Genomic DNA, 26,459 nt, shown 5'->3' with positions numbered 1-26,459 from the left:
TAAGTTCATATGGAAAGGCTATATACCATATGATTCTAACTATATGATATTTTGGAAAAGGCAAAACTACAGTAAAATAAAAGAGCAGTGATTGTTGAGGGTAGAGAGATGGAGAGAATAACAGGCAGAGCAGAGAAGAATTTCAGGACGGTGAAAGCTATGGAAAGGTACTGGAATGATGGATGTGTGTCATTATACACTGGCGAAAACCCAGAGCTAGCACAGCACTGCTGTGGTCTGGATATGGTTTGAGTGTGTCCCGAAGGGTTGCAGGTGTTCCTATCTAATCCCATTGTGTGGAATTAAGAGGGTGGGGACTTAATCCAATCACAGTGCGTGGAGGTGGGGCTGTCGGGAGTGACTAGGGTTGGAGAAGGTCACCAGGGAGAGGCTGCAGGCTTGAATCCTGGCGGCGTTCTAAGAGCAGGGAGAGAGGCCTGAAGACGTCCACACACGTGTGTGCTGCCTTTTGCCCTGTGATGCCCTGTGCCTTGGGACACTGCCAGCAAGGAGGCCAGTGCTAGAGGCAGCTCCTCAATGCTGCACCTCCGGGACAGTGAGCCAAACTAAACCTCTTTTCATTAAAATGTACCCCGTAGTATTGTGTTGTCGGTCATGGAGATGAACTAATACAATCAATAATGGACCGTGATGCGAACTGTGGACAGTGGGTGCTCATGATGTGTCAGTGTAGACCCCTCAGTTGTCAGACCTGTAGCACCCCAGTGGGCAATGCTGACAGTGCGTGTCTGGGTGCACTCCGTGCCTCTAGCTCAGCTTGACTGCGAACTTAAACCTGCTCTAGAAAATAATGTCCATATGTTAAAATAACAAAGACTGAAAACAACAGTAAGAACAACAGACTGCGGCTTCTTTCTTGGGTGCATTGTCTTGTTCTGTCCTTGGCTCTCACAGAGCAAAACTGGCTTCCACGCTATGGAATTATCAGTGTGGCAGGGAATGTCTCCAGCCGGTAGACCTGACATCAGCTATGACTGCTGTTGTGAGCTCCAAGCGGGTCCTTCTCCAGGTGCATCTTAAAACGCTGCAGCTGAAGTCGGGTTCTTGTCTGCCCTGTGAGAAACCCTAAGCTTTAGGTGCCCAGCTAAGCTGTGCCCACATTTCTGACTCAAAGAAACTGAGAAGACACATATATGTGACTTTGAGCTGTCTGGTCTCTGGGGTTAAATCTTTAGGCAGCAATAGATAGCTACCTGTTATGCCACTTCTATCCAAGTGTTGAGACTGAAACTTAGATGCAAAATACTAAACTCATTATTATACCATGAGCTCCGTGCTGACTTCAGCACAGATATACCTAATAGTTTATGAATATCAAGTCACAGTGGTGGTCCAGATTATACCACTAGTCCCTCCTCATGAAGAAAACTAACTTGCTGAGCACTGTTAAGTATCTGTTCACTAGACACCTATTCCTTTAGAAAGGGGTTAGGGTAGTTATTTATTCAAATTACATAGACAACAAGGAAGGAGATGAGATTCCAGCAGAGCTGTGGCTTGTAACTAAAAGGAACTCAAATTACCCTTTCTGGAACTTTCCCTCACTATTTGGCACGGTCTTCTCCACTACCTGTGTTGGTTAGCTGCCCTCCACAGCCCATGTTGGACCAGCCCCTTCCATGACTACAAGTCATGATGCTAGTTTCAGAGGGCTCCCAGGCTCACTCTCGCTCTTCCCTTGTCAAAATCTTCATTGTGGTGGAAGGGTGCTGTATTGCCCATGCAGAATAGTAGCCCATGCTTTTTGGGGAGTTTCTCCCACAGTTTTTCCAGAGGCTGCCAGTCTTAGGTCTAGCCCTAAATAATGGGATTATGACTCATGATAGGTTTGTCAAGTGTTCTTTAGTGATTGTTTGTGGTAAAATGCCAGTTAGAGAATTATTCCAAGATTTGTAAATGGAAACTCTGTTAACTCCTCATGTTCTACTGTATACAGGAGATCACAGGACAGTGTAACTTCAAAATGTATAAAGCAAAAAATGGGGGGGGGCAGTGTTGTGGTGTAGCAGGTGAGGTATTGCCTGCTACACTGGCATCCCATGTGGTGCTGGTTCAAGTCCTAGCTGTTCCATTGCTGATCCAGCTCCCTGCTGGTGTGCCTGGGGAAGCAGAGAATGGGCCAGGTGCTTGGGGTCCTGTAACCACATGGGATACCTGGAGCAAGCTCCTGGCTCCTGGCTTCAGATTGGCCCAGCTCCAGCTATTGCGGCCATCTGGGGATTGAATCAGTAGATGGAAGATCTTTCTCTCTCTCTCTGTCTCTGTCTCTGTCTCTAACTTTGCTTTGCTTTTCAAATAAATCTTTTTTTTTAAAAAAAAAAAAAGCAAAAAATGGAAACGGGTCATCTAGAAAAATCTACAGTCATAGTGAGATATTTTAAACAAATTTTTCTCAATCACTCATAGTAGAAACAGGCAAATTATCAGTAAGAATATGGAACACTTAATAATATGGTCTGTACATACAACCTAATGACCACATATAGAACTGTAAAACCCTAAAATGCGAATTGCATGGTCTTTTCAAGTATACATGGAATCAAGCATGTATCTTATGATGGGTCATAAAATCAAACTCAATACGCTTAAAGGATTGAAATCAGAATGTGTTTTTGGACAATAACATGTTAGGCTGAACAGTGATAACAAGAGATTATTAGGACATCCACCTGTTTGAAATGAAGAAATAAACCTGCAAATTATTCATATCTTAAAAAAGAAATAATGAGGCTGGTGCCGCGGCTCAGTAGGCTAATCCTCCACCTGCGGCGCCGGTACCCCGGGTTCTAGTCCCAGTTGGGGCACTGGATTCTCTCCCGGTTGCTCCTCTTCCTGTCCAGCTCTTTGCTGTGGCCCGGGAGTGCAGTGGAGGATGGCCCAAGTGCTTGGGCCCTGCACCCCATGGGAGACCAGGAGAAGCACCAGGCCCCTGGTTTCAGATCAGCATGGTGCGCCGGCCGTAGTGCGCCAGCTGCAGTGGCCATTGGAGGGTGAACCAATGGTAAAGGAAGACCTTTCTCTCTCTCTGTCTCTCTCTCTCACTGTCCACTCTGCCTGTCAAAAAGAAAAGAAAAGAAAAAAGAAATGATGAAAGTTATAAACCATTTTAAAAATGGACAAGCTGTGCATTTTCTAAGAGTATGAAAAGCAACAAAGAAAAGCAAGGTTGCAGCCTACTGATGAGTTAGGGAGTCTAAGCAGGAAAAGGGGAGACAGAAAAGGCTCTGAGTGTTCAGGAGCCATTGGTGTCAGCACGTAGGAGGTCATGGTGACTACGGAGTATCCTGCGAGAGGAGCACTTGGGCAATGCAGTGAGGGAATCTGGACACGAGATTTCAGACGTGGTAAGGTTTCTGGGGATGTACAAACCCAGGGCACGACGTGGGAGAAAATGGCACGAGATGATTGGATACAAATAATCATGGAAGTGAGAGCATGAATTCAGAAGCAGAACACTGGGTGCATCCAACTCCATGGGTCCATTGCACACAGATTCTTAAGTTTCCAAGCTGAAGAAAAGGCGTTGAGGTGGACAAATGGAAAACAGCTGGAAGGAGAGGTGAAGAATGAGAGTTGTAAGCAGGAAGCTGGAAAATATGGGAAAGTGGGTGCTGAGTCCTACATGGCTCAGCATAAAGGAGCAGGTGAGGCAAGCCCAGTCTCCCCTGAGGCACAGGTCATCAGCGATATTCTGTAAAGGGAGATAGAAGCTGGCAGTAGCTCATCTTTACACTGTCAAGTGGCTTGTGCAATGCACAGGATTCTCAGTTGCTTCCAGCTGAGAGAAACCAGCCAACTTCTACTCACAAATTGGATTTTGTCAACCTTACAATACGGCTTTACTTAGCATACCCTGTTGTGGTGTTCCCAACTTCTCTGCGCCCTAAGCTGATTTGCTCACTGAGCAATGCACCTAGCTGCTTGTGGGGGGTTTCCAAGGGAGAGACCCATCCTGTAACGTAGGCATCATGCACTGAACCATCTAATGTGTGCTTCACCACGCAGCATCTGCTTATAGTTGAGGAATTAAACTATACGATACAGGCACCTCTATGGAATTAGATTGCTTAGAAACTTTTTCATTTGTACGTTTATGCAGGTACATTTCCTTGTAAAAAAAAAAAAAGAGAGAGAGAGAGAAAGAGAAAGAAAGAAAAGAGAGAGAAAGAGAGAAAGAAAGAAAAAGAGAAAGAAAGAAAAAGAGATATAAAGAAAAAGAGGGAGAGAGCAAGAGGGAGGGAGAGGGGGGGAGAGAGGGAAGAAAGAAAGAAAGGAAACGTGTGGAGTCGGCATTGTGGTGTAGCAGGTAAAGCCACCGCCTACAGTGCTAGCATCCCATATCGGTGTCAGTTCAAGTCCCAGCTACACCACTTCTGATCCAGATTGCTGCTGATGCCCCTGGGAAAGCAGTGGAGGATGGCCCAAGTGCTTGGAAACCTGGACCCTCATGGGAGACCCAGATGAAGCTCCTGGCTCCTGACTTCAGCCTGGCCCAGACCTGGTTGTTGAAGCCATCTGGGGAGTAAATCAATGGATGGAAGATCCTGGCTCTGTCTCTCCCTCTCTCTCTGTAATTCTGTCTTTCAAATAAATAAACAAATCTTTAAAAAGAGAGAAAATGTGGAAATGCCTTTGGTCACTGTCATTATTTCTTTTTCTTTTTAATTTTTATTTGACAGAGTTAGACAGTGAGATAGAGAAAGGTCTTCCCTCCATTGATTCACCCCCCCAAATGGCTGCCATGGCGGGAGCTACACCAATCTGAAGCCAGGAGCCAGGTGCCTCCTCCCAGTCTCCCACATGGGTGCAGGGGCCCAAGCACCCGGGCCATCCTCCACTGCCCTCCCAGGCCATAGCAGAGAGCTGGACTGGAAGAGGAGCAACCGGGACTAGAATCTGGCACCCACATGCGATGCCGGCTCCGCAGGTGGAGGATTAACCAAGTGAGCCACGGCGCCAGCCCCCATTATTTCTATCTCATCTTTAGAACCAACTGCTGGTATCAGTCGCTATGCTTCCCCAGGCTTTTCTGTAAGCATTTATACTCTTTTAAAAAAAAATTTAAAGGTTTATTTATTTATTTGAAAGGCAGAGTTAGAGTGAATGAGAGATCTTCTATTCCTTGGTTCATTCCTCCAAAAGGCTGCAGCCACTGCGCCTGGGCCAGGCTGAAGCCAGGAGCCTGGAACTCCACTCAGGTCCACCACATGGGTCATGGGTGCAGGGGCCCAAGCACTTGGGTCATCTGCTTTCCCAGGTGCATTAGTGGGAGCTGGATTAGAAGCAGAGCAGCTGGGGCTTGAACCATCACTCATGGGGGTTGGGCCACCTCCTACATCCCATGAGCCACAGTGCTGGCCCTAGCATTTACACATTTAGAAATATATATAGGGAAATGTACAGGTTTACATATCAGATCATTTTACTCCCCAGATTTCTGTTGTAATCGAGCAAATTCCATGCTCTGCACAGAGTCCTGTGGACTGGTTACATCTGCTCCTTGTTTGATCTCTTCAGGCACCAAGCAAGGACAAGGTGTAGTTCCCAAGTCTGTGCTGTCCATTCTGCTTAGAAGGCTGTCCCAATTCTTGTTTGACTGGTTCCTTCTCATATTAAGTTCTCAGCCAAAGTCCACCTTTGTCTAAGCCTTTCCCAATAACCATCTCTAAATTAGTACTCCGCTTCCCAATCTCTGCTTTCAATCTCTTTTTGAATCCCATTACCTGTTTTAAGCAAGAGAGCGACACCACTGAGGTTTGATTCCTTACTTCTCCATGATAGCTAGGTTACTTAACCTTTTGGTGCTGCAGGTCTCTCACCTGAAAATGGGGATAGTTATAGCATCACCTTTATAGGTTGCTAGGAATTGAGATGTGCTAATATTCATTCAACACAAAGTGCCTAGAACATAAAGAACTGTTAAATGGGTATTTTCCCTTAGCACTTGGGATTATATAGAATAACTTATTTGTGTGCTGGCCATTAAGTGCAGGGACCTTATCTCATTTGTTCTCAGTACTGAGAACACTGCCTGACTTGAGCAGCTCATAATAAAGTTTGAAATATGAATGCTTAAATCTTACCCCATGCATGGGGATCTGTGTGTCCAAGAGATAAGTTTACAACAGAAAACACAGTCCCGAGTTTATTGAAAAGCTTTGAACTTTCATACAGCAGTTACAACTGAGTGTTGTCACTGTGTCTTGTGCTGTTATACTAGATGGATGTAAGCCCTTCTAATGCCTTGAAAGGAGGATTGACCCAACTGTAATTCTCTCACATGTCGTCTTTTCCGCAGAGCACAGGGTCTGTAAGACTAGTGTGAGAGCAGGAGCCACCACACACCCATCATATTTAGATAATACCAGCAGCAGTTATCCCAGCCAAAGACATTCCCAGCTCCCTGCACAATCCAGACCTATACTGCAATACCAGTCAAGTGGCTTAAGATTAGCTGGCAGAGAAGAGAGAAACCGTCTTGTTTGAGCTCGTCAGGTTGGCAGTCATACTGTGTCTGTTGGCCAAGGTCTGTGAACCTAAACTCAGTTGGGAAATCTCTTGCGTAGAGGGTTAATTATGCTTCTCTGTGCCACTCCTGGTATCTTGCATGAATCCAAGGCTAGCACCTTCATAAACCCAAATAGCAGGGGAAAAATCCAATGGAAATCTACCTGTTAGGCTGAGATTGGGGAAAAAGCCAGTTTGTCTGCAGTTCCCCATGACTGGCCCTGAAGTTGTATAAAATACAGCTGTTGCATCTGCTCCCCTAGAGAATGTCTTATCATCCTGAGAAAGAAATACCCATCTCCATTTAAAACTTGATCCTGACTTGTGCAGTAGATATTCCTGGGAGGCCTGCGTTGATTCCCAAATGAACCCATCTTTTTTTTTTTTTTCTTCTCTAACTCATCTACTGTGCTCTGAAAGTTCTAAATCAGGTGCACAACTGCAATCTAAAACTAGTTACGGCTGGCGCCGCGGCTCAGTAGGCTAATCCTCCGCCTTGCGGTGCCAGCACACCGGGTTCTAGTCCCGATTGGGGCACCGATCCTGTCCCGGTTGCCCCTCTTCCAGGCCAGCTCTCTGCTGTGGCCAGGGAGTGCAGTGGAGGATGGCCTAAGTCCTTGGGCCCTGCACCCCATGGGAGACCAGGAGAAGCACCTGGCTCCTGCCATCGGATCAGCGCGGTGCGCCAGCCGCAGCGCGCCTACCACAGCGGCCATTGGAGGGTGAACCAACGGCAAAAAGGAAGACCTTTCTCTCTATCTCTCTCTCTCACTGTCCACTCTGCCTGTCAAAAATAAAAAAAAATAATAAAAATTAAAATTAAAAAAAATTAAAATTAAAACTAGTTACAGCTCAGTGACAGCTCAAACAGCCACAGCAAGGACAACATTTCTCATCTCCCCCTGTCATCTCTGGGTCCCAGAGAGTAGCTTTCACCTCTTGCCACACTGGGCACCAATACGCTCTGGTACAGCATGGACTTCTCCCTGTTGCACCATCGCAAGCTCTTAAGCTGCACAAATAGGGAAGCTATGCCAACAGGAACCACAAGAAAACAAATAAGACAGATTATGGGGGCTGGCGCTGTGGCACAGTAGGTTAAGCCTCTGCCTGCAGCACCGGCATTCCATAGGAGCTCTGGTTTGAGTCCTGGCTGCTCCACTTTCCATCCAGCTCCCTGCTAGTGGCCTGGGAAAGCATGGAAGATGGTGCAAGTGCTTGGGCCCCTGCACCTATGTGAGAGACCTGGAAGAAACTCCTGGGACTCAAACCAGCCCAGCTCCAGGCACTGTGGCCATCTGGGGAATAAACCGGCAGAAGGAAGATCTCTATTTTCTCTCTGTCTCTCCCTTTCTTTGTAACTCTGCCTCTCAAATAAATAAATATTAAAAAAATGGAATTCTGGAGACATTTGATCTATAAAAAAATTTAAAAGATTATGAAAACAGGTTTGATTTTCCCGGTTCCCAGTGCCAGGCAGGATGAGGCTGGCTACTCCATGAATCAAGTGATCATCTGAATCTGCTGTCATTTTGGGAACACAAGGACAGAAAGGGGGTGGCTAGACCTCTCAACAGCTGAGAAACAGTCTTGTCTGGCTTGTTGATCCACGTGATGGAAGGAGGAGGAAGAAAGCCCACAGTATGGGCACAGTTAGTGTAAGAGGAATGGTGGAGGATATTTTTGGTCTACAGATCTGTTACCTGATGCCGTTAGTCTATAATGGGTAGTGATTACTATAAATCCCTCAGTGATCATTATGAATAGCAGCTGATTGGTTCTTGGTTATTTTTATTTATTTATTTATTTTTGGACAGGCAGAGTGGACAGTAGAGGGAGACAGAGAGAAAGGTCTTCCTTTTGCCGTTGGTTCACCCTCCAATGGCCGCCGCGGTAGCGCGCTGCTGCCGGCGCACCGCGCTGTTCTGATGGCAGGAGCCAGGTGCTTCTCCTGGTCTCCCATGGGGTGCAGGGCCCAAGCACTTGGGCCATCCTCCACTGTACTCCCTGGCCACAGCAGAGAGCTGGCCTGGAAGAGGGGCAACCGGGACAGGATCGGTGCCCCTACTGGGACTAGAACCCGGTGTGCCGGCGCCACAAGGCGGAGGATTAGCCTACTGAGCTGTGGCGCTGGCTTGGTTCTTGGTTATTTTTAGCCAGATACAAATGCCAGCATGAAAAGTCTTTGTAAGATGGGAAATGACATGGAGGACCCTGAAGGAACATTCTTGGGCCTATCTTGTGTGCAATTAAACGTGATCTGAAGTACATGGGTGTTCTTTACTTTGGGAAGGAATGACAATATTTAGGCTGCCAATGTGGCCAACGCCAGGCTCTACATCTGCAGATACTTGTCTATCTGTTGTGAGCAAACTCATCTTGGGGTTGTCCGGTAGTTTTAGTCATACTTGCCAGCAAATGCCTCTCTACAGCATGAGCCAGATTTCTTGCAGACCTTGGCACTTCCCCACTACATAGTATGAAAACCTTTTTCTCCTTTGGCTCGTGTGCTGCAAAAATCTAATCTGGGAATATGTTTATCCCAATGCTCTAATTCACTTAGGTTACAATAGACCTTCACACGTTCATCATTCATGTGATTATGTTTTCTTTTGCCAGTTGCATTCATTATTGAAAACGCATTCACTTATATCCTATCTGCAAAAGGATCTTAATTTGGCTTTTTAGGTGTCTGTGATAAAGAACAAAAAATAAGTACAAGTAAAAAAAAATGAGTTTGGAAAAATAATGATAGAAAAGTGAATTTAACCTTCAGAAGGCCCATCATGAAGCTGTATACCACTGTCAGAGGTGGGCCACAATTCGAGTCTTAAATCTTTGAGCAGCTGACGACAAAGAGGGGGAAGTATGACCTAAACACCCTTCATAGCACCCATTGGATAAAACCAAACCAATTAAGTGGAACAAGTTACTTCTCAGACTGAGCAAAAGCACCACCCCTCCAAAACTCTGCTTGTGTCCACATAGGGCACTGGGAAATGTGATAAAAGGCAACTTAGATAACATCGTTTCTATCCGACTACTGATAGCTTAGGTACCTTGTTTTCTACAAGGTTCTGAGTTCTCATCATTCCCTAAAAAAAAAAAAAAGAGAGAGAGAGAGAAATGGTGGGGCGCAGCTCCTGTGGCCATCCCTCACACATCAACAAATGAGCTTCAGTGAATTTCTCCGACTCTTCAGTCCGACTGGCCCTGTCTCCTCTTGGGAAACAGTGGGGCTAGCCCGTATGAAAGACAGATGAGATAGGCCCTCTGCCCACTGTGGCCAAGGTGCAGGACATGTCCCCTTCCCCCAGGTGGTGACTTACTGCAGATAATCCCGTCCAGACAGCGCTCCTCCCAATCATGTTTCTGCTGCAGCGTCAAACTCTGTGCTCCCTCCTCACCCTCGGGTCATCGTCACAGCTCACAATCCCTCTTCCTGTCTTCACTGTTGCCTTTTTGCTACCTGAGACTGAAGTCTCACTGAAGTCTCCGCCCCTTACCCCTAACCCCTCCCCTCCGCATTCTGGCAAATTGATGTCATTTACTTCCAAAACTTCAACTCCATCTTCACGTTGGTCTCTTCTGTATCTTAATCTCTCTTCTCTCTAAATTTCAAAGCCTGATTTTTCCAACTGTGTTCTGGAGCATCCTCAAAAAGTCCTCGCTTGCATCTTCAAATATTTGCATCAAACTGAATTTTATCAACCTCACTCCTGTTTTTTGAAATTTTCTTTTTAAAAAATTTTAAAAGTTTATTTTATTTATTTGAAAGGCAGGGAGAGAGAGAGAGAGAGAGAGAGAGAGAGAGAGAGAGAGGGAGGTAGGTATCTTGCATCCTCTGGTTTACTTCCAAATGGCCTTAACAGCTAGAGCTTGGCCTGGATGAAGCCCAGAATCAGGAGCTTCTTCCTGGTCTCCCACATGGGTGCAGGGGACCAAAAACTTGGTTCATCTTCCACTGTTTTCCCAGGCACATTGGCAGAGAGCTGGATTAGAAGTGAGGCAGCTGGAACAGAAACTGGCGCCTATATGGGATGCCAGCATTGCAGGCGGCAGCTTTACCAGCTACACCACAGCACCAGCCCCAGTTTTCCATCTGCTGCTGTCAAGAGCCTCCCTCTTCCTCGGGGGCTCCCTATTTCAGTTAATGGCAATGCCTACCGAAATCCTGCATCACCAGATGTCTGCTCCTCCTATGCCACGTTGGTTAGAATTATGACCTCTTTTCTCTCCACGACAACCTGCTAATTTCTTTTTAATGTGGATCTGTGAGGGATCTGAGATTGTACCTTACTTGCATTAGCCTCACATAGATCAATGGATTCTGAGATGAGATAAGACTCCAGGGTCAAAGGCAAATGATTTAATTGCTCACAGCACAGCAGGCTCCATGAACTTTATGTTTGCATTGGTTTTCTTTTCCCTGCCATGTTCCATGACAAAGAGGCAGAGGGACCTAGGTGGACACTGGTTAGCCAGTGACTTTGTGCTGTATCTGAAGACACCGTAGCTTAGGACACTTTTGTAAGAACCTGCCTGGGGCGGATATTTGGTGCACGGGTTAAGATGCACGCATCCCGTATCAGTGTAACCGGGTTCAAGTGCCAGTTCTACTCCAGCTTCCTGCTGATGCTCACCCTGGGAGGCAGCAGATAATGGCTCAGGGACTTGGGTTCCTGCCACCTACTTGGGAGACCAGATTGAGTTCCCAGCTCTCAGCTTCACTCTGTAGACATTCGAGGAGTAAATCATCAAGTGGAAGATCTCTGTCGCTATCTTTCAAATACAATAAAAATAAATAAAACTTTATAAAAAGGGACCTGCCTGACCTTAGTTCTAGAGGGAGAGGTTACATTTATTGTCCACACATGAACTTTGCACTGTGAGAAAATATGGTTTCTATCTCTTAATCCATTATCTCATCTATTTATGTAACCATTCTTGGGCAGATAGTCTGGGATAAAAGGGCAGTTGGTGGCTCTTGTCATCTGATGAGCAGAAGCATGAGAGGTGTGTGGAGAATTCTCTGTCAACAGGATTCATCCAGTCATGTATTAACTATTCACATGCTTTTTTCAGTATGTTCCAGATATAATTTCCTTTATGTCAGAAACTGGTTAATTCAGGAAGATTTTAAAAATTCAGATTTGAGAGGCAGAAAGGAGAGGGAGGAAGGAAGAAAGGGAGAAGGGGATTCCATCTACCAACCACTGGTTCACTCCCCAGAATGTCCACCACCGGCCCCTTGTTGGGGCCAAAGGTGGGAGCCAGAACTCCCGCCCAGATCTCCCTTGTGAGTGGCAGGAACTCAATTGCTTGAGCTATCAGCACTGCCCCCAGAGTGTGCATTAGCAGGCAGCTGGAGACTTGAGTGCAGCCAGGCGCTCTGGTATGGGACCCAGGTATCTCAACTGGTGTCTTAACTGCCAGATCAGATACCTGCCCTATCTTAGGAACACTTTTGATGAAAATAATCCTTTGTGCCCAGATGAAAGCTGTTAATAGAACAAGATGTCACTGGCAGATGCTAGGTCACTGGGACAAGGATGGAGGAAGTGTAAAGCTTAGTATCTATTTAAAATCAAAACCATGGCTTCAGCCTTGATGAACATAAGGATAATGCTTTGGAAATACTGTGTCACTCAGATTTCTTATTTACAGTAAAGAAAAACTGACTCTGGCTGAATCAAGTCGGGCAGGATATGGGGAAGCTGATGGTATGAGTAGGAGGAATAGAGAGTGAGGTTTTGCAGCTCTGTGGCCAGGAACTATGCCAAATCACGCCATGGAGCTGGTCTGATAAGAGACCACTGTCCTTGCAGCAGGATCTGAGTGTTGCCACTGGCACCTGTGGGAAGACGGACTCTGAAGCCTGCCCACCCCTACCAGAGCAGACGCCATTGTCACTCCCACAACCTCTCACCAATATGGATTCATGTCATCCGCGCCTTCACTGATCTGTTCCCAACTCAAAGCCTTGGGCAGAAGTGTCTGATAGGCAGGTCTTCAGTCCTATGATGCCTGGTGGCAGCCGAGGCTGGGAAGATGATGACCTGCATTTTCAGGCTTTTAGGTGACAAACAGGCAGCAGATTATCTAATACGAGGAAGTTGGCTTAATGACTGGGCAGCAAGCAAGACTGTGGTTTCACCATAACACTCCATGCTCTCCCAGGTTTTCACATACCATTTAGACTGAGCCAAACACTGTGATACAGCAGGTTAAGCTGCTGCGTGCAGGGCTGGCATCCCATATGGGCACCTGTTCAAGTCCTGGCTCCTCCACTTCTGATCCAGCTCCTGGCTAGTGCGCCTGGGAAAGAAGCGGGAGATGGCCCAAGTGCTTAGGGCCCTATACCCAGATGGAAAACCTGGAAGAAACTCCTGGCTCCTGGTTTTGCCCTGGCCCAGTCCAAATTCTGTGGCCATCTGGGGAGTAAACCAGCAGAAGGAAGATTTCTCTCTGCCTCTAGCTTTCTCTCTGTAGTTCTGCTGTTCAAATAAATTAACCTTTAAAAACAACAGAGTAAGCCATAAAGCCTAGTGTCTCCCTTAGAAGAAGTGACCCCTTAGAAGAAAAGTGGACAAAACACATTTAGGGGGAGTTCTACAGGAAATATAAATAGAATCCTTTCTGGGCAAAGGGTGGAGAAAGGAGGAGGATGGACAACAGGGGGTGTGGTCTGCCACCTCAAAAGCCACCAAGGCGGTTGCTCACCCCTTACCTCAAAGGCGTCTTTTCCTTCGTCCCCTCCCTCCCTCCCTCCCTCCCTCGCTCCTTCCCTTCTTTTCACTTCCGGAATCTCAACTGGCTTTATTTTTCATTTCTAGTTTCAGGCAACACTCCATTCCCTGAACCAGAGCCAGTGTTCTGATGGTCAGAGCCATGGAGGCCAAGGAGGCCTTTTCCAGCTCTTTTATAGGTTGTTTTTGCCTCCTTTTCTCCAGTTCTCCATACTGGGGCAGAGTGGGCCTCTCCATGGTGTGCATGTGCTCTGAGCACATAAAATGCAAAGCTCTGCACAGCTGACTGTGCCTGCTTCCTTCTCGCTCCTCCACCCGGCCTGGGACAGAGGCTCTCTTCCTCGGGTCCCTCTGCTGCGCCACCTTTTCGGAAGTTGACCACCTCACCTCGGATAGCTCCGGAAGACCTTACTGAAAACTAGGGCCTCAAACCCAGGAAATGCTCTAAAACTCGTAATGAACGAACGAATGAATGAATGAATGCCGCCGTCAGCGCACACGCGCAAAACTCGTTCCCACAACACTGAAATGTTTCTGTCCCCGGAGTTTCTACTCCGGCAGGTCAGAGGTGGGGGTTCAGGACCTAGCATTTCGGCAGTTCCTGGGTGATTTTCATGCACAGAGTCCAGGAATTGCATCCTGGGGACGCGACACTGTCTCTCGGGGTCACTTTCCTGGCTTAGAGGCTGTATCTGAACGCTTTTTCTCTAGGCCAGTGCCTAAAGCCAGAAAGCGTTTGTTGAGTGAATGACCGCTCGATAGATGAATGGTGAACACAGGGTGCCAAGGCAGCCATCTTGGCGCACAGGTCCCAGCCGCTCTGCAGAAATGGCCTCTTCCAGCCAAACCAGGTTCTCCCAGCGCGTGGAGGCCGCTGGACTACATTTCCCAGGAGCCACGGGGCGCCCCGCGCAGGCGCACTGGGAAACCACGGCGCCGGTCTCCCCAGGAGCTGGCCGGCCCCGCCCTCTCCCGCCCCCGCCGCTCCCCCTGTCCCGCAGTCCGAGCCCGGCCGCGGTTCCTGGCTGTGTGTCGGTGCCAGGCCGGACTCATGGCTTCGCAGCTGAGGTTCGACGGCCGGGTGGTGCTGGTCACCGGCGCCGGGGGAGGTGAGCACGCGAAGGCCGGGGGCGGACGAGCCTCGCTCGGGCGCGGGCCTGGGTGGGTGGGCGCCGGCCGGTGGCGGGGGAGCGGCTGTTCCTGGGGCTCTGAGGAGGCGGCCGAGGGCCTGCCCGGCCTAGCGCGGGCACGGAAAGCCCCGGCCGGGGAGGCAGGTGCGGCTTCCCCGCGACCCGGTGCAGCCTGAGCGGGGAGGCGGGGGCAGGTGCAAGTTGGTGCCGGCGGTGCTGGCGGGTTCCCGGGGCTGGGGCCCAGGGGTCCCCGGCCCGGAGCAGGCAGGCAGGCCTGGGTGTCTGCTTCCTGAAGTGACCCTGGGCCCGCCCGCCCCCGTCGGAGTTTGTGCAAAGTCCACGAGCGCCTTGGCAGAGCTTGGAGCTGTGCTGCGGCCAGGGGTCAGGCCGGCGGTGCTCGGGCCAGGGTGGGCGAGCGGTGGGGGCCGCGAGGAGCCGCGGAGAGAGTCTGTGACGCCGGCCTGCGGGCGGGGTACGCCTACCCCCTGTGTTTCTGGAGAGGCGCTGTGCAGAGCCCGTGTGTGCAGTAGCCCCATTCTGAAGGGCACAGTGGAAGCAAGGGGTCGTCCCCAGGTAGCGGCTCTGCGGCGAGGGTTTCACCGGGCTGTGCACCAGCGACCTCTGTGCGGGGCCTTGTCACCCTCGCTGGGCTCTTCAGGGGTCGCCCCTATGACAGCGACGTCTGCACTGCCTCTCAGAATGCTTTTAGGATTTCTGGGTGGCCAAGGGTTTGATTCCCGTGGCCGGCTTCACTCGGAAATGGTGCTTTTTGGGGGGAAGTGTAAGCATTTGGTTGGCTTTTGATGGGAATATGTGATGCGCGTGGTGTTTAAAACTTCTTCTGTCATCGACTCACAGATGCAGTCCGTGTACATCCTGCGCCGTGAGCGAGTACCCACACTCATGTTTGTTGGAAGCAAGTTCATGACACGGTGCACAGTACATGCAGTGCACTCCGAAATTTTCTGTATTCCATTGTTTTATATAGCAACTGCTGATTGCATCCCCCACATTGATTTCCCGGAGTGTTAATGTGTTATGACTAGGCAGTTATGAAAACTAGCACCTCCTGTTCGTCAACTGGCCATCTCCGTTTAGAGTGGATCGAATGTTAAAGTAAATTGTTTGTGATACCTTCCAGTTTTGGAACACTTTATATTTTAGTTTCTTTTTGGAAGAGTATAATAACATGCATTTCACTTTACTTGTGTGCTTATGTATCAGCTAGCTTAAATCTGTTTACCAGTTAAGTTTATCAATTGATTAATGAACTTACTAGAGATGTGCTTGTTACAGAAATTTAAACCTTGTGAAAATAAGCCTCTACCCCTGAGTCTAGCCACACAGGTGTTTTCCCTAATGTTATATAAATTCTGTCTGAGATTACCTATGCTTATAAAACTTGCATATTTAGAGGTTTTTTTTGATATATATATATCTATATATATATAGATATAAAAGCACACCTTGCTGCTTTGAGCTGGAATTAATTTTTTTTTCTGTGTCATGATTGTATACTGAAGGTTTATTGCAGGGTACAGGAATCACCTAGATACTCTAAGCAGGAAAGGATTAATACAGCCGGTGAGGTTTTAGGCAGGTCCTCTTGGAATGACTTCCAGAACAGTGCAGCACGGTCTCTTAGAAGAGACCTGAGGCGGCCGGTGCCCGAGTAGGCGGAGGACGCCACCAGGGATTAGGGAGCTGCATCACGAAGCCGCCTCTACAACCGCCGTCTCTCTGCTTGGAAACCTAGGAAGTGTCAAGAAAATCAGTGTCACACCAGTGGCATCAGCCAGAGCCACAGAAAGGTGGTGTCTGCCTTGTCCACCTTTAAAGTTTCACACAGGTGCATCCGTGGTAGAACCCGATTCACACAAGGCATCGGGCGTGGGTAGAATGGCAGGAAGTGGTGGGTCAGCAGACAGGGAAATGCAGTTTGCAGCTTTCCCTCTGCAGGCGGAAGAGGCTAGGAGGAGGTTGAGAGTACCACCGGGGACTCTGTGGCTGTAATGTCATTGGCTGCCTTTTGTTTAAAGTCAGGATTGAGTTGAGTGGACCAAAGAAATTATGCTGGCGTTTTCTCAGCTTTCTTATTATTTTGTTTTTGATTAGGACTGGGCCGAGCCTATGCCCTGGCTTTTGCAGAAAGAGGAGCATCAGTTGTTGGTAAGTTGGTGTTTAATCATTAGCTGATAATTATGGCCTTCACAAGCCCCTTGGTCTTTCCGCCACAGTTGAGCCTCATTGAAAATGCTTGCTTCTGCCAACAGATCCCCCTCCTCTTCCCCAAGCCTGACTTTCTAGCTTTTTGGATTCAGTTGGTTTCATAACATTTCTAACTTGACAATTAATAAAGAGGGATAAACATACATTATAATAACGGAAATTCTTGACTTCATTGTTGTGGACTGTAACACTGTGAGGCAGAAGGCCCTTCTTGGGGCTGGCGTTTTAGTGTAGCAGGTTAAGCCTCTGCCTGTATGAGACCTGGCTGCTCTACTTCCTAGCCAGCTAATGCTAATGGCCTGGGAAAGCATTGAGAGGTAGCCTGAGTACTTGGGCCCCTGCACCCATGTTGGAGACCCAGATGAAGTTCCAGGCTCCTGGCTTCAGCCTGGCACAGCCCCGGTCATTACAGCCATTTGGGAAGTGAACCAGCAGATGGAAGATCGATCTCTCTTCTCTCTCTCTTCTCCCTCTCTTCTCCCTCTCTTCTCCCTCTCTTCTCCCTCTCTCCCTCCTTCCCCCCTCCCCCCAACTCCCTTCTGTAACTTTGCCTTTCATATAAATAAAAAGTAAATATTACAAAAAAGAAAGAAAGCTTATCTACTGGTGTAAGTTTGAAGGAGAAACCTGTAAGTTCATTGATACATGTAAGAAACAACTGAATTTTGAAAACGGGAAATTTTAGAGTCTTTAATCAAAAATTTTCAGTTGCAAGTTTGTTTATTTTTTAAAGATTTTGTTGACTTGAGTGAGAGGTAGAGTTAGAGAGGAGAGAGAGAGAGAGGTCTTTCATCCTCTGGTTCACTCCCCAAATGTCTGTAATGGCTGGAGCTGGGCCGATCTGAAGCCAGGAGCCAGGAACTTCCTCCTGATTTCCCATGCAGGTACAGGGGCCCAAGCTTTTGGGCCATCCTCCACTGCTTTTCCATCCCATAAGCAGAGAGCTGGATGGGAAGAGGAGCAGCTGGGACACAAACCGGCGGCCGTATGTGATGCTGGCGCTGTGAGTGGAAGCTGAGCCTACTACGCCACAGCACTGGCCCCTGGACGTTTTTTTAAAAAACGAAAATATGAGTTCCCAAGGCTATGGAAGCCTTCCAAGTTGGTTACTGGCGCCATAAACTAGAGTGTCAATTTGTTGGGTCAACAACAAGAGCCACTGTGCACTTGCTCCTCATGTGGGATCTCTGTCCTTAATGTGCTGTACATTTTGATTTAATGCTATAACTAGTACTCAAACAGTATGTTTCACTTTGTGTTTCTATGTGTTTGCAAACTGTTGAAATCTTTATACTAAATTGATCTTCTGTATATAAAGAGAATTGAAAATGAATCTTGATGTGAATGGAAGGGGAGAGGGAGCGGGAGAGGGGAGGGTTGTGAGTGGGAGGGAAGTTATGGGAGGGGGAAGCCATTGTAATCCATAAGCTGTACACTGGAAATTTATATTCATTAAATAAAAGTTAAAAAAATTAAAAAAAAAAAAACACGAAAATATGTTAGTTGAGGCAGTTGTGAGTTTGAGTGTTTTTTTTTTTATGATGGAAGATATTGTATTGGAGGCTCTCAAAGGTAGGAGTTTGAGTGCTCTGAATGGCCTGGACTGGCCTGATATACTTGACAGTGGTATGGACCCTGGAGCCAGTGTGTCCACAGCTGAGTCTTAGTGGGCAGTCACTGAATGAATGCCTCCTCCTGGTCTCCCATATGGGTGCAGGGGCCCAAGCACTTGGGCCATCCTCCACTGCCCTCCCAGGCCACAGCAGAGAGCTGGCCTGGAAGAGGAGCAACCGGACTAGAACCTGGCGCCCAAATGGGATTCCAGTGCCTCAGGCAGAGGATTAACCAAGTGAGCCAAGGCGCTGGCCTCCAGCAGCCAGGTTTTCTAAACAAGGAAGGGGTAAACAGGACATTGAACACGCTCTTTGGCAATGCGGGGGCAGGTGGGAGTTGTGGCTTTCATGGAAGAAAGAGCACAGAGACTGGGAATGTTCCTTGTTCAGGGTCATGGCCACTGCTGCTTTTGGCAAGGACAAATTCTGATGGGCTAGTGTTAGCACAGGGGCTGTGTATCTCAGGCCTTCTTGGCCAGATTTTCCCAAGAATCTTTTCCGTTGGGACTGAAGACACGTGCTGGTACTGGTTTCTCTTTCGTATGTTACTATTTAGTTCTTCATATTTTTATCTTCAGGTTTTTTTTGTCACATCTTTTCAGTTTCCCAAGTGCAGTGGTCTGTTTTGCTCTCTTGTGTCTTCTAGAAGTCTTACAGTGTTGTCCTGCACTAAGGAGATGTTTTGCTTTTTGCTTTGTTTTACTGTTGACATGGTGTTTTTGGGGGAGGGGCTGGTGTGTTTGTGACTGAATAATCTGTTATGTAAAATATTTTGTAGCAGTGCATGTTTTCTGGACCAGTTTTCCTATTTCTCTTTTCCCTTGGGATTTGTTAAATTCAGATGAGGAGTGAACAGGGAAGGTTTGTTGTTTTTCTAGTTGTCTTGTTAGAAAGATGGTGTTAACAGCAAGCCCTGGTTAAAGTCCAACAATGTAGACAAAAATGCTTGCAAAACTTGGTGGAAGAGCCAAATGTAGTTTGGCCTGCAAGGGCAGAATTCACGCCAGGTGGACCTGCAGAGCGGTTGGTCGATGTCTTCTGCCCTCTGTGCCCTGCCTGTGATCTTTGATCTGTGTGATCTTCCCTGCCCACATCCTGGCCTGTCCTTTGGCTTTCTCACCTGCACACAGGACACCTTGCGGCTGGTTGTGTCACGTGCACTGCTGTGTCTGCTCTGTTAGTTTTGTTCTGCTGAGCCTAATTTTTACCCGAGTATGCAAAATAAATAAATAAATAAAGAGGCGTAAGAAAACCTAGGATGTAATGATGGTATCTGAATGATTTGATTTTGGGAAATTGATCAGTCACATGCTCTGACAAGGTCAGCGGCCAATGAGAAGTAAGACTTTAAAGTTGTGGGGCTGGCGTTGTGGTGAAGCGAGTTAAGCCAGCGTCCCACGTTGGAGTGCTCGTTCCTTCCTGGCGGCTCTGCTTCCAGTCCAGCTTCCTGCTGATGCTCCTGGGAAGGCAGTGGGTGATGGCCCAAGTGCTTGAGCCCTCTGTTACGCATGTAGGAGACCCAGATGGAGTTCCTGTTTACTGGATTCAGCTATACCCAGTCCTGGCTGTTGGGATCGTTTGGGGAGTGAAGCAGCAAGTGGAAGATTTCTCTCATGCCATCTAACGCTCCCTCCCCCCTCTTCCCCCTTTTCCCCTCTCTTCTCCCCGCCCCCCCCCTATTCTGCCTTTCAAATAAATAAGCCAATCTTCAGAAAGGTCGCATGTTTCTCACATAAGCCGTTTTTTGCTAGGTTATGCTAGGTTAACGTCTGTAAATCTCATGTGGCTTGCAGTTCTGAAGGAGTACTGCATTGCTCCTGTGGACTTGTGATTCTGGTTGGCTGTGGGTCTGCTCTGTGTGTCTTCCTGATTTCAGGATCCCAGCTGTAGGAGTAGGTCCTGTCTGGGACGTTGCTGTTAGGGGACAGAGGGAAAATGAAGGATCTACTTAGTGCCTCTTAAAGCTTTATTGGGAAGTGGCAGGCCATTTCCACTCTTGTTTCATTGGTCAAAGCATTGAGTCCAAAGTTAACGGCCTCCATTAAGATACTTTCTAACTGTGTGTCAGTATGAGTGCTGTGTGTATTCTATAACATACATGAAATGGCACAAATTCTACTCAGACTGTGTCAGATGTAAAAGAAGAAGCGGTTGGTTTCTGGATCAAGCCCTTGTGCTCTGGACTCAGTCTCCCTCTTCATACTGTGAGTTGAAAAGTTACTCATTGTTACTTTGAGGAAAGTACTTTATTTGAGAGCCACATCTGCTGATTCATTCCACCAGATGCCCACAACAGCCCCTGACTAGGACCAAAGCTAAAGACTGGGAACTTAGTCCTTATCTCCTTCATGCATAGCAGGGATCCAGCTCCTTGGGTCACTACTTGCTGTCTTAACTCCCTCTGTGTGTGTGAGCAGAAAGTTGGAGTTAGGAGTGGAGCTGGGACTCAAACCCAGGTGCCCCAGTATGGGATGTGTGCGTCCTCACCTTTATGCCAAATGTCTGCCCACATTGATACTTTTAAAACATGGTTAGGCAGACTTTCTTTGTTTATTCTTTGTCTTGTTTTTCTAGAACTGTTGAGACAGGTTTAAGGACCATGGCCCAGTGATTCTGCAGTGAGAGATCAGGCTCAACTCTGAGTGTAGTGTGGCCTGGTGGGGCGTCAGTGGATAGCGGATTACTAGGAGGGTATGTGAAGGGTAAGGGCAGGCTCTGGCTGGCCTGCCCTCACATGGTTTTTGCTACAGATGCTGGGGTGATTAGACATCACCCGTGAGTTGGTGGTGGCTGAGGAATCCCAGTGGGTGTCAGAAATGATCAGAGATCAAGGGTTGGAGGGTTCCTGCCAAACTCAATTATCAGGCTTCTTGCTACAGCTAATTCAAAGGGAAGTACCCAGTGGACCTAGGAAGAATCTGGAGCTTAACTGCAGTTTGGGGAAGCCAGGAGTCTTTTATGGACTGCGATCCTCACCTTGTTGAAGGAAGAGCAGCTGTCTCCCTCTCTAGTGATGTTGCCTGTTGTTCCTTAAGGACCAGCTGAGCCCTCTGCGGGGAATTATTAGTAGCCGCTCCTTTGGCGAATGCTGCAAGCAATCAGGCCTCTAACAAGGGGGTTCCTGGGGAAGTAAACCCAGGTTAATTGGAATCCCAGTGTCAGAGTCCCGAGGGCAGCAGGTGAGATGTTTAGACTTGAGCATAAAGCCTCATTAGATGGTGGGTGAGAGTGGCGCTGGTTGCTGTCCGGAAGCCTCTGATGATGCCATCGGGTGTTCCAGGAAACTGAGTGGTCCACGGGGCAGCAGGCAAAACGATCGTTCCTTTGAAGCTTGTGAAGAGCGGTCCAGCTTCAGCTTGCATGGCGTTAAGAAGGGCATAGGTTTAGTTAGAGCTGCCAGCTCGGGAAGGTGTATACTGTATGTAGTCTTTGGAGAAGATCCTTACAGGAGGCTGGGCTGAAGCACAAGAGAAGAGACAAGAAAAGCACCTTCTGAGAATACATAGCCTGTGTTCCTCCTCGGATAGTACTGATGCTCAGATGTGATGTTCATTTCTCTCCACTTTCCAGTAATTTACGACTTGCAATATATATGACAAAGAATTAAAAGCAGCTAAGATTCAGCATTACCAGTTACTGTGTAGCGGCAGAATGGAAGTCCTGTGGCTCTTACTCCACAGAACTGTAATTTCCTTTTCCAGAGGAGTTACCTGAGCTCCTGTGGGCTGACGCCTGTCGGGTTTAGCTGCTGTGTAATCCAGCAGTTGGAAGGTGAACTTCATGGGGAAAATGCGTTGCCTTTGAGGTCAGGTCGGGGTTCAGATCCTGGCTTTCCTGACTAACTCATCACCTCCCTGTTTGTAGCTTCCTTATCTTCTGGGAGAAGGGTGAGGTTGAAGGACAGAAAATTGCAGACTTTTGTAAGAAGCGAATATGAAGGTAGCAGTATTGGCGGCTGCTTACTATGTACCAGATGCTGTGCGTGAAAACCATGTGTATCAACGTGAGCCTGAGGTGTGGTTCTCTGAGGGCGCGTCCTAGCCCCTGAATGACATGTGCCTCCCCTGTAGATGGTGCAACAAAAAGGCTGCTTTATATTCATATAGCAAATATTTATGACGTGTGCTATCTTATCTGCATGTGTAAAAGCAGTGCTTTGCTTAGTAATCAGGAATGCATTTTGATTGAACAAGTTCGACAATGTAAGACACAGAAAGATCATGAGAGGAGGCATTTGAGGATTCCAGCTTAGAATAGCAAGCACACATCTCCTCTAGATGTCTCTGGTTATCACCACTGTAGGTTGGGGGGGGGGGGGGGCTTCTGAATATCTCTTAGCTACTCCTCATTTTTAAAGCCCAATTTACAACAGAGTTAAAGCTAAGAGACTTAATATCAGTTGGATTTCTGAATTCAGTCCAGTAGTTCTTTGATGAGTGCCTGTTAATGTAGCAAGTGCTGTTCGGGAGCTGGGAGATGATAGTGGGTAAATAACTGTTGAGCATAAGCTTTTATTGAGCTTACATTCTAGTGGGGGGAGTGGAGAGACAGACACTAAACCAATACACTTGTTGAAATATAATAGATAATGGTAGGTGCTAAGTAGAAAAAAAAGAATGATTGGGACAGGAAATGCTGGAACCTACAGGTGGTGAAGGAGTGTGCCTTGAGATCTGGGGCAGAGGGAAACAGCAAGTACCAAGGTCCTGGGGCAGGCATAGGCTTGGTGTGCTACAGTGTTAGCAGGGCCTGTGGCTGGAATGAGTGAGGTCTTCAAGGGGAGTGACAGGCAGACATAGGGGTAGAGAGGCCTCAGGAGGCTGTGTTAGACAGGACTTAGTTCAGAATGGCTTGTGTTGGCCATTTGAGGTGTGAATGGAGGAGCAACATAATGTGATTTACGTACTAAATGGATCATTCTGGTTCCGATTGGAAACTAAATGGTTGAGAAGCAGGAGTGGAAGTAGGGAAGAAGGGCGGACACATTGGGGGTTATTACACTGCTGATTATTTTGTATATGGTGTTTTGAAGCCTGGTGAGTGAGTGTAGCATTCACACACACACGCACACATACACGCTCACCCCGCACGCTTGGTCTCTTATCACCCTTGATACCTGCCGTGGATGGTGGGTGTTCGGGCTCCAGCATCCCACAGGTGATATCTCACCCCAGCCATCTGCAGCAAACCTCACTTAAGGTCAGTCTAGGCAGGATCTCCACTTACCTCTGATGTATTCCTGCATATATAATTGAATCTTTTTTTCCCCCTCCTTCTACCCATGAACTGCTTTGTGTCTGTTCCTTAGGGATTTAATTTATTTACTTTACATTCAAGGTTATTATTGATAGTTCTCCCACTGTACTAATTGTTTTCTGATTGTTCTGTGTATTTTTTTGTTCCTTACCTTCTCTTATTTATTTTTTAAAAAGATTTATTTATTTGAAAGTTACACAGAGAGAGAAGGAGAGGGAGAGAGAGGTAAGTCTTTCATCTGCTGGTTTACTCCTCAGATGGCCACAATGGCTGGAGTTGCCCCGATCCGAAGCCAGGAGCCAGGAGCTTCCTCTGGGTCTCCCATCTGGGTGCAGGGGCCCAAGGATTTGGACCATCTTCCACTGCTTTTCCAGGCCATAGTAGAGAGCTGGATCAGAAGTGAAGCAGCTGGGTCTCGAACCGGTGCCCATATGGGATGCTGGCACTGCAGGCGGTAGCTTTACCCGCTATGCCACAGCACCGACCCCATCTTCTCTTTTTTTTTTTTTTAACAGGCAGAGTTGGCAGTGAGAGAGAGACAGAGAGAAAGGTCTTCCTTTGCCATTGGTTCACCCTCCAATGGCCACCGTGGCCGGTGCAGCCAGCGCACCATGCAGATCTGAAGCTAGGAGCCAGGTGCTTCTCCTGGTCTCCCATGGGGTGCAGGGCCCAAGCACTTGGGCCATCCTCCGCTGCCTTCCCGGGCCACAGCAGAGAGCTGTCCTGGAAGAGGGGCAGCTGGGACAGAATCCGGCGCCCCGACCGGGACTAGAACCCAGGGTGCCGGCGCTGCAGGCGGAGCATTAGCCTATTGAGCCGCGGCGCCAGCCCCCATCTTCTCTTATTCAGTTTTTATGCTTTGGTGTTTTCTGTAGTGATGGGTTTGCTTGTTTTCTCTTTTGTTTATATGTTTGCTTTATCACTGAGTTTTCTTCTTTCAGGTGTTTGGTAATTGTAGTTATGATCTTTTTGCTTTCAAATATAGGACTCCTTTTCTTTCTTTTTCTTTTCTTTTTTTTTTTTTTTGAGTTTATTTATTTGAGACAGAGTGGCACAGAGAAAGGGAGAGTCATGGTTCTTCTGTTTCCTGGTCCACTCCGCCATGTCTGCAACAACCCAAGCTAGGTCAGGCTGAAGTCAGGATCCAGGAACTCCATGTGGGTGGCAGGAAGTTGAGTATTGGGGCCTTCATCTGGTACCTTCCATGCATGTTAGCAGGAAGCAGAACTGGAAGGATAGAGCAGCCCGTGGCAAGAGTCTCGGTTGACCACTGAGGTCATAAATAAAAGTGTTAATTGTTAAGTGAACAACAGGAGTCACTGTGCACTTACTCCCCATGGAGGACCTCTATCCTTAATGAGTTGTACTATGAGAATTAACTGCAAAACTTGGTCTCAAACAGTACTTTATATATATATATATATAGTGTGTGTGTGTGTGCGCGCACGTGCAAACTGTTGACATCTGTACTTAGCATAGAGTTGGTCCTGTATATAAAGTGAAACTAAAAATGAACCATAATGAAGAATGGGATGGGAGAGGGAGTAAGAGATGGGACCCGAGTTGGGGTGGGAGGGCGGGTAGCGGGGAAAGAATCACTATGTTGCTAAAGTTGTACCTATGAAAAATGCATTCATTAAATAAAAGCTTAAAAAAAAAAAAAGAAGAAAGTATAGAGCAACCTGCACTCAAACCAAGAGCTCTGATGTGAAGCGTGGCTGTCCCAAATGGTGGCGTAACCTGCGCCAGAACCCCACAGGCAGAGCCCCACAGGCAGAACCCCACAGGCAGAACCCCACAGGCAGAGCCCCACAGGCAGAGCCCCACACGCAGAACCCCACACGCAGAACCCCACACGCAGAGCCCCACAGGCAGAGCCCCACAGGCAGAACCCCACAGGCAGAACCCCACAGGCAGAGCCCCACAGGCAGAGCCCCACACGCAGAGCCCCACAGGCAGAGCCCCACACGCAGAACCCCACAGGCAGAGCCCCACAGGCAGAACCCCACAGGCGGAACCCCACACGCGGAACCCCACAGGCAGAGCCCCACACGCAGAGCCCCACAGGCAGAACCCCACACGCAGAACCCCACAGGCAGAACCCCACACGCAGAGCCCCACACGCAGAACCCCACACGCAGAACCCCACAGGCAGAGCCCCACAGGCAGAACCCCACAGGCAGAGCCCCACACGCAGAACCCCACAGGCAGAGCCCCACACGCAGAGCCCCACAGGCAGAGCCCCACACGCAGAACCCCACAGGCAGAACCCCACAGGCAGAACCCCACAGGCAGAGCCCCACACGCAGAGCCCCACAGGCAGAGCCCCACAGGCAGAACCCCACAGGCAGAGCCCCACACGCAGAACCCCACAGGCAGAGCCCCACACGCAGAACCCCACAGGCAGAGCCCCACACGCAGAGCCCCACAGGCGGAACCCCACACGCAGAACCCCACAGGCGGAACCCCACAGGCAGAGCCCCACAGGCAGAGCCCCACAGGCGGAGCCCCACAGGCGGAACCCCACAGGCGGAACCCCACAGGCGGAACCCCACAGGCGGAGCCCCACACGCAGAGCCCCACACGCAGAACCCCACACGCAGAGCCCCACAGGCAGAGCCCCACAGGCAGAACCCCACAGGCAGAACCCCACAGGCAGAACCGCACACGCAGAACCCCACAGGCAGAACCCCACAGGCAGAACCCCACACGCAGAACCCCACACGCAGAACCCCACAGGCAGAACCCCACACGCAGAACCCCACACGCAGAACCCCACACGCAGAGACCCACACGCAGAGACCCACACGCAGAGACCCACAGGCAGAGCCCCACACACAGAGCCCCACACGCAGAACCCCACACGCAGAGCCCCACACGCAGAGCCCCACAGGCAGAGCCCCACAGGCAGAACCCCACACGCGGAGCCCCACAGGCGGAACCCCACACGTGGA

The 26,459-nt window shown here is 48.6% G+C and overlaps 1 protein-coding gene across 1 annotated transcript in view; it reads left to right on the top strand.

Moving 5' to 3' along the window:
- The first annotated feature begins 14,263 nt into the window (after window positions 1-14,263).
- The window catches only part of HSD17B4 (hydroxysteroid 17-beta dehydrogenase 4), a 96,190-nt gene continuing 83,994 nt past the window's right edge, over window positions 14,264-26,459 (top strand). The window contains exons 1-2 of the mRNA XM_062189273.1: window positions 14,264-14,386; window positions 16,523-16,576. Coding sequence (XP_062045257.1) covers window positions 14,329-14,386; window positions 16,523-16,576 — 112 coding nt within the window. The 5' untranslated portion in view covers window positions 14,264-14,328. The remainder of the gene's footprint in view (window positions 14,387-16,522; window positions 16,577-26,459) is intronic.

Source organism: Lepus europaeus, chromosome 4, assembly GCF_033115175.1.
Source record: "Lepus europaeus isolate LE1 chromosome 4, mLepTim1.pri, whole genome shotgun sequence".
NCBI classification, from domain to species: domain Eukaryota; kingdom Metazoa; phylum Chordata; class Mammalia; order Lagomorpha; family Leporidae; genus Lepus; species Lepus europaeus.
Note: the sequence above shows the minus strand (reverse complement) of the source record. Positions and strands in the feature narration are given on the sequence as shown.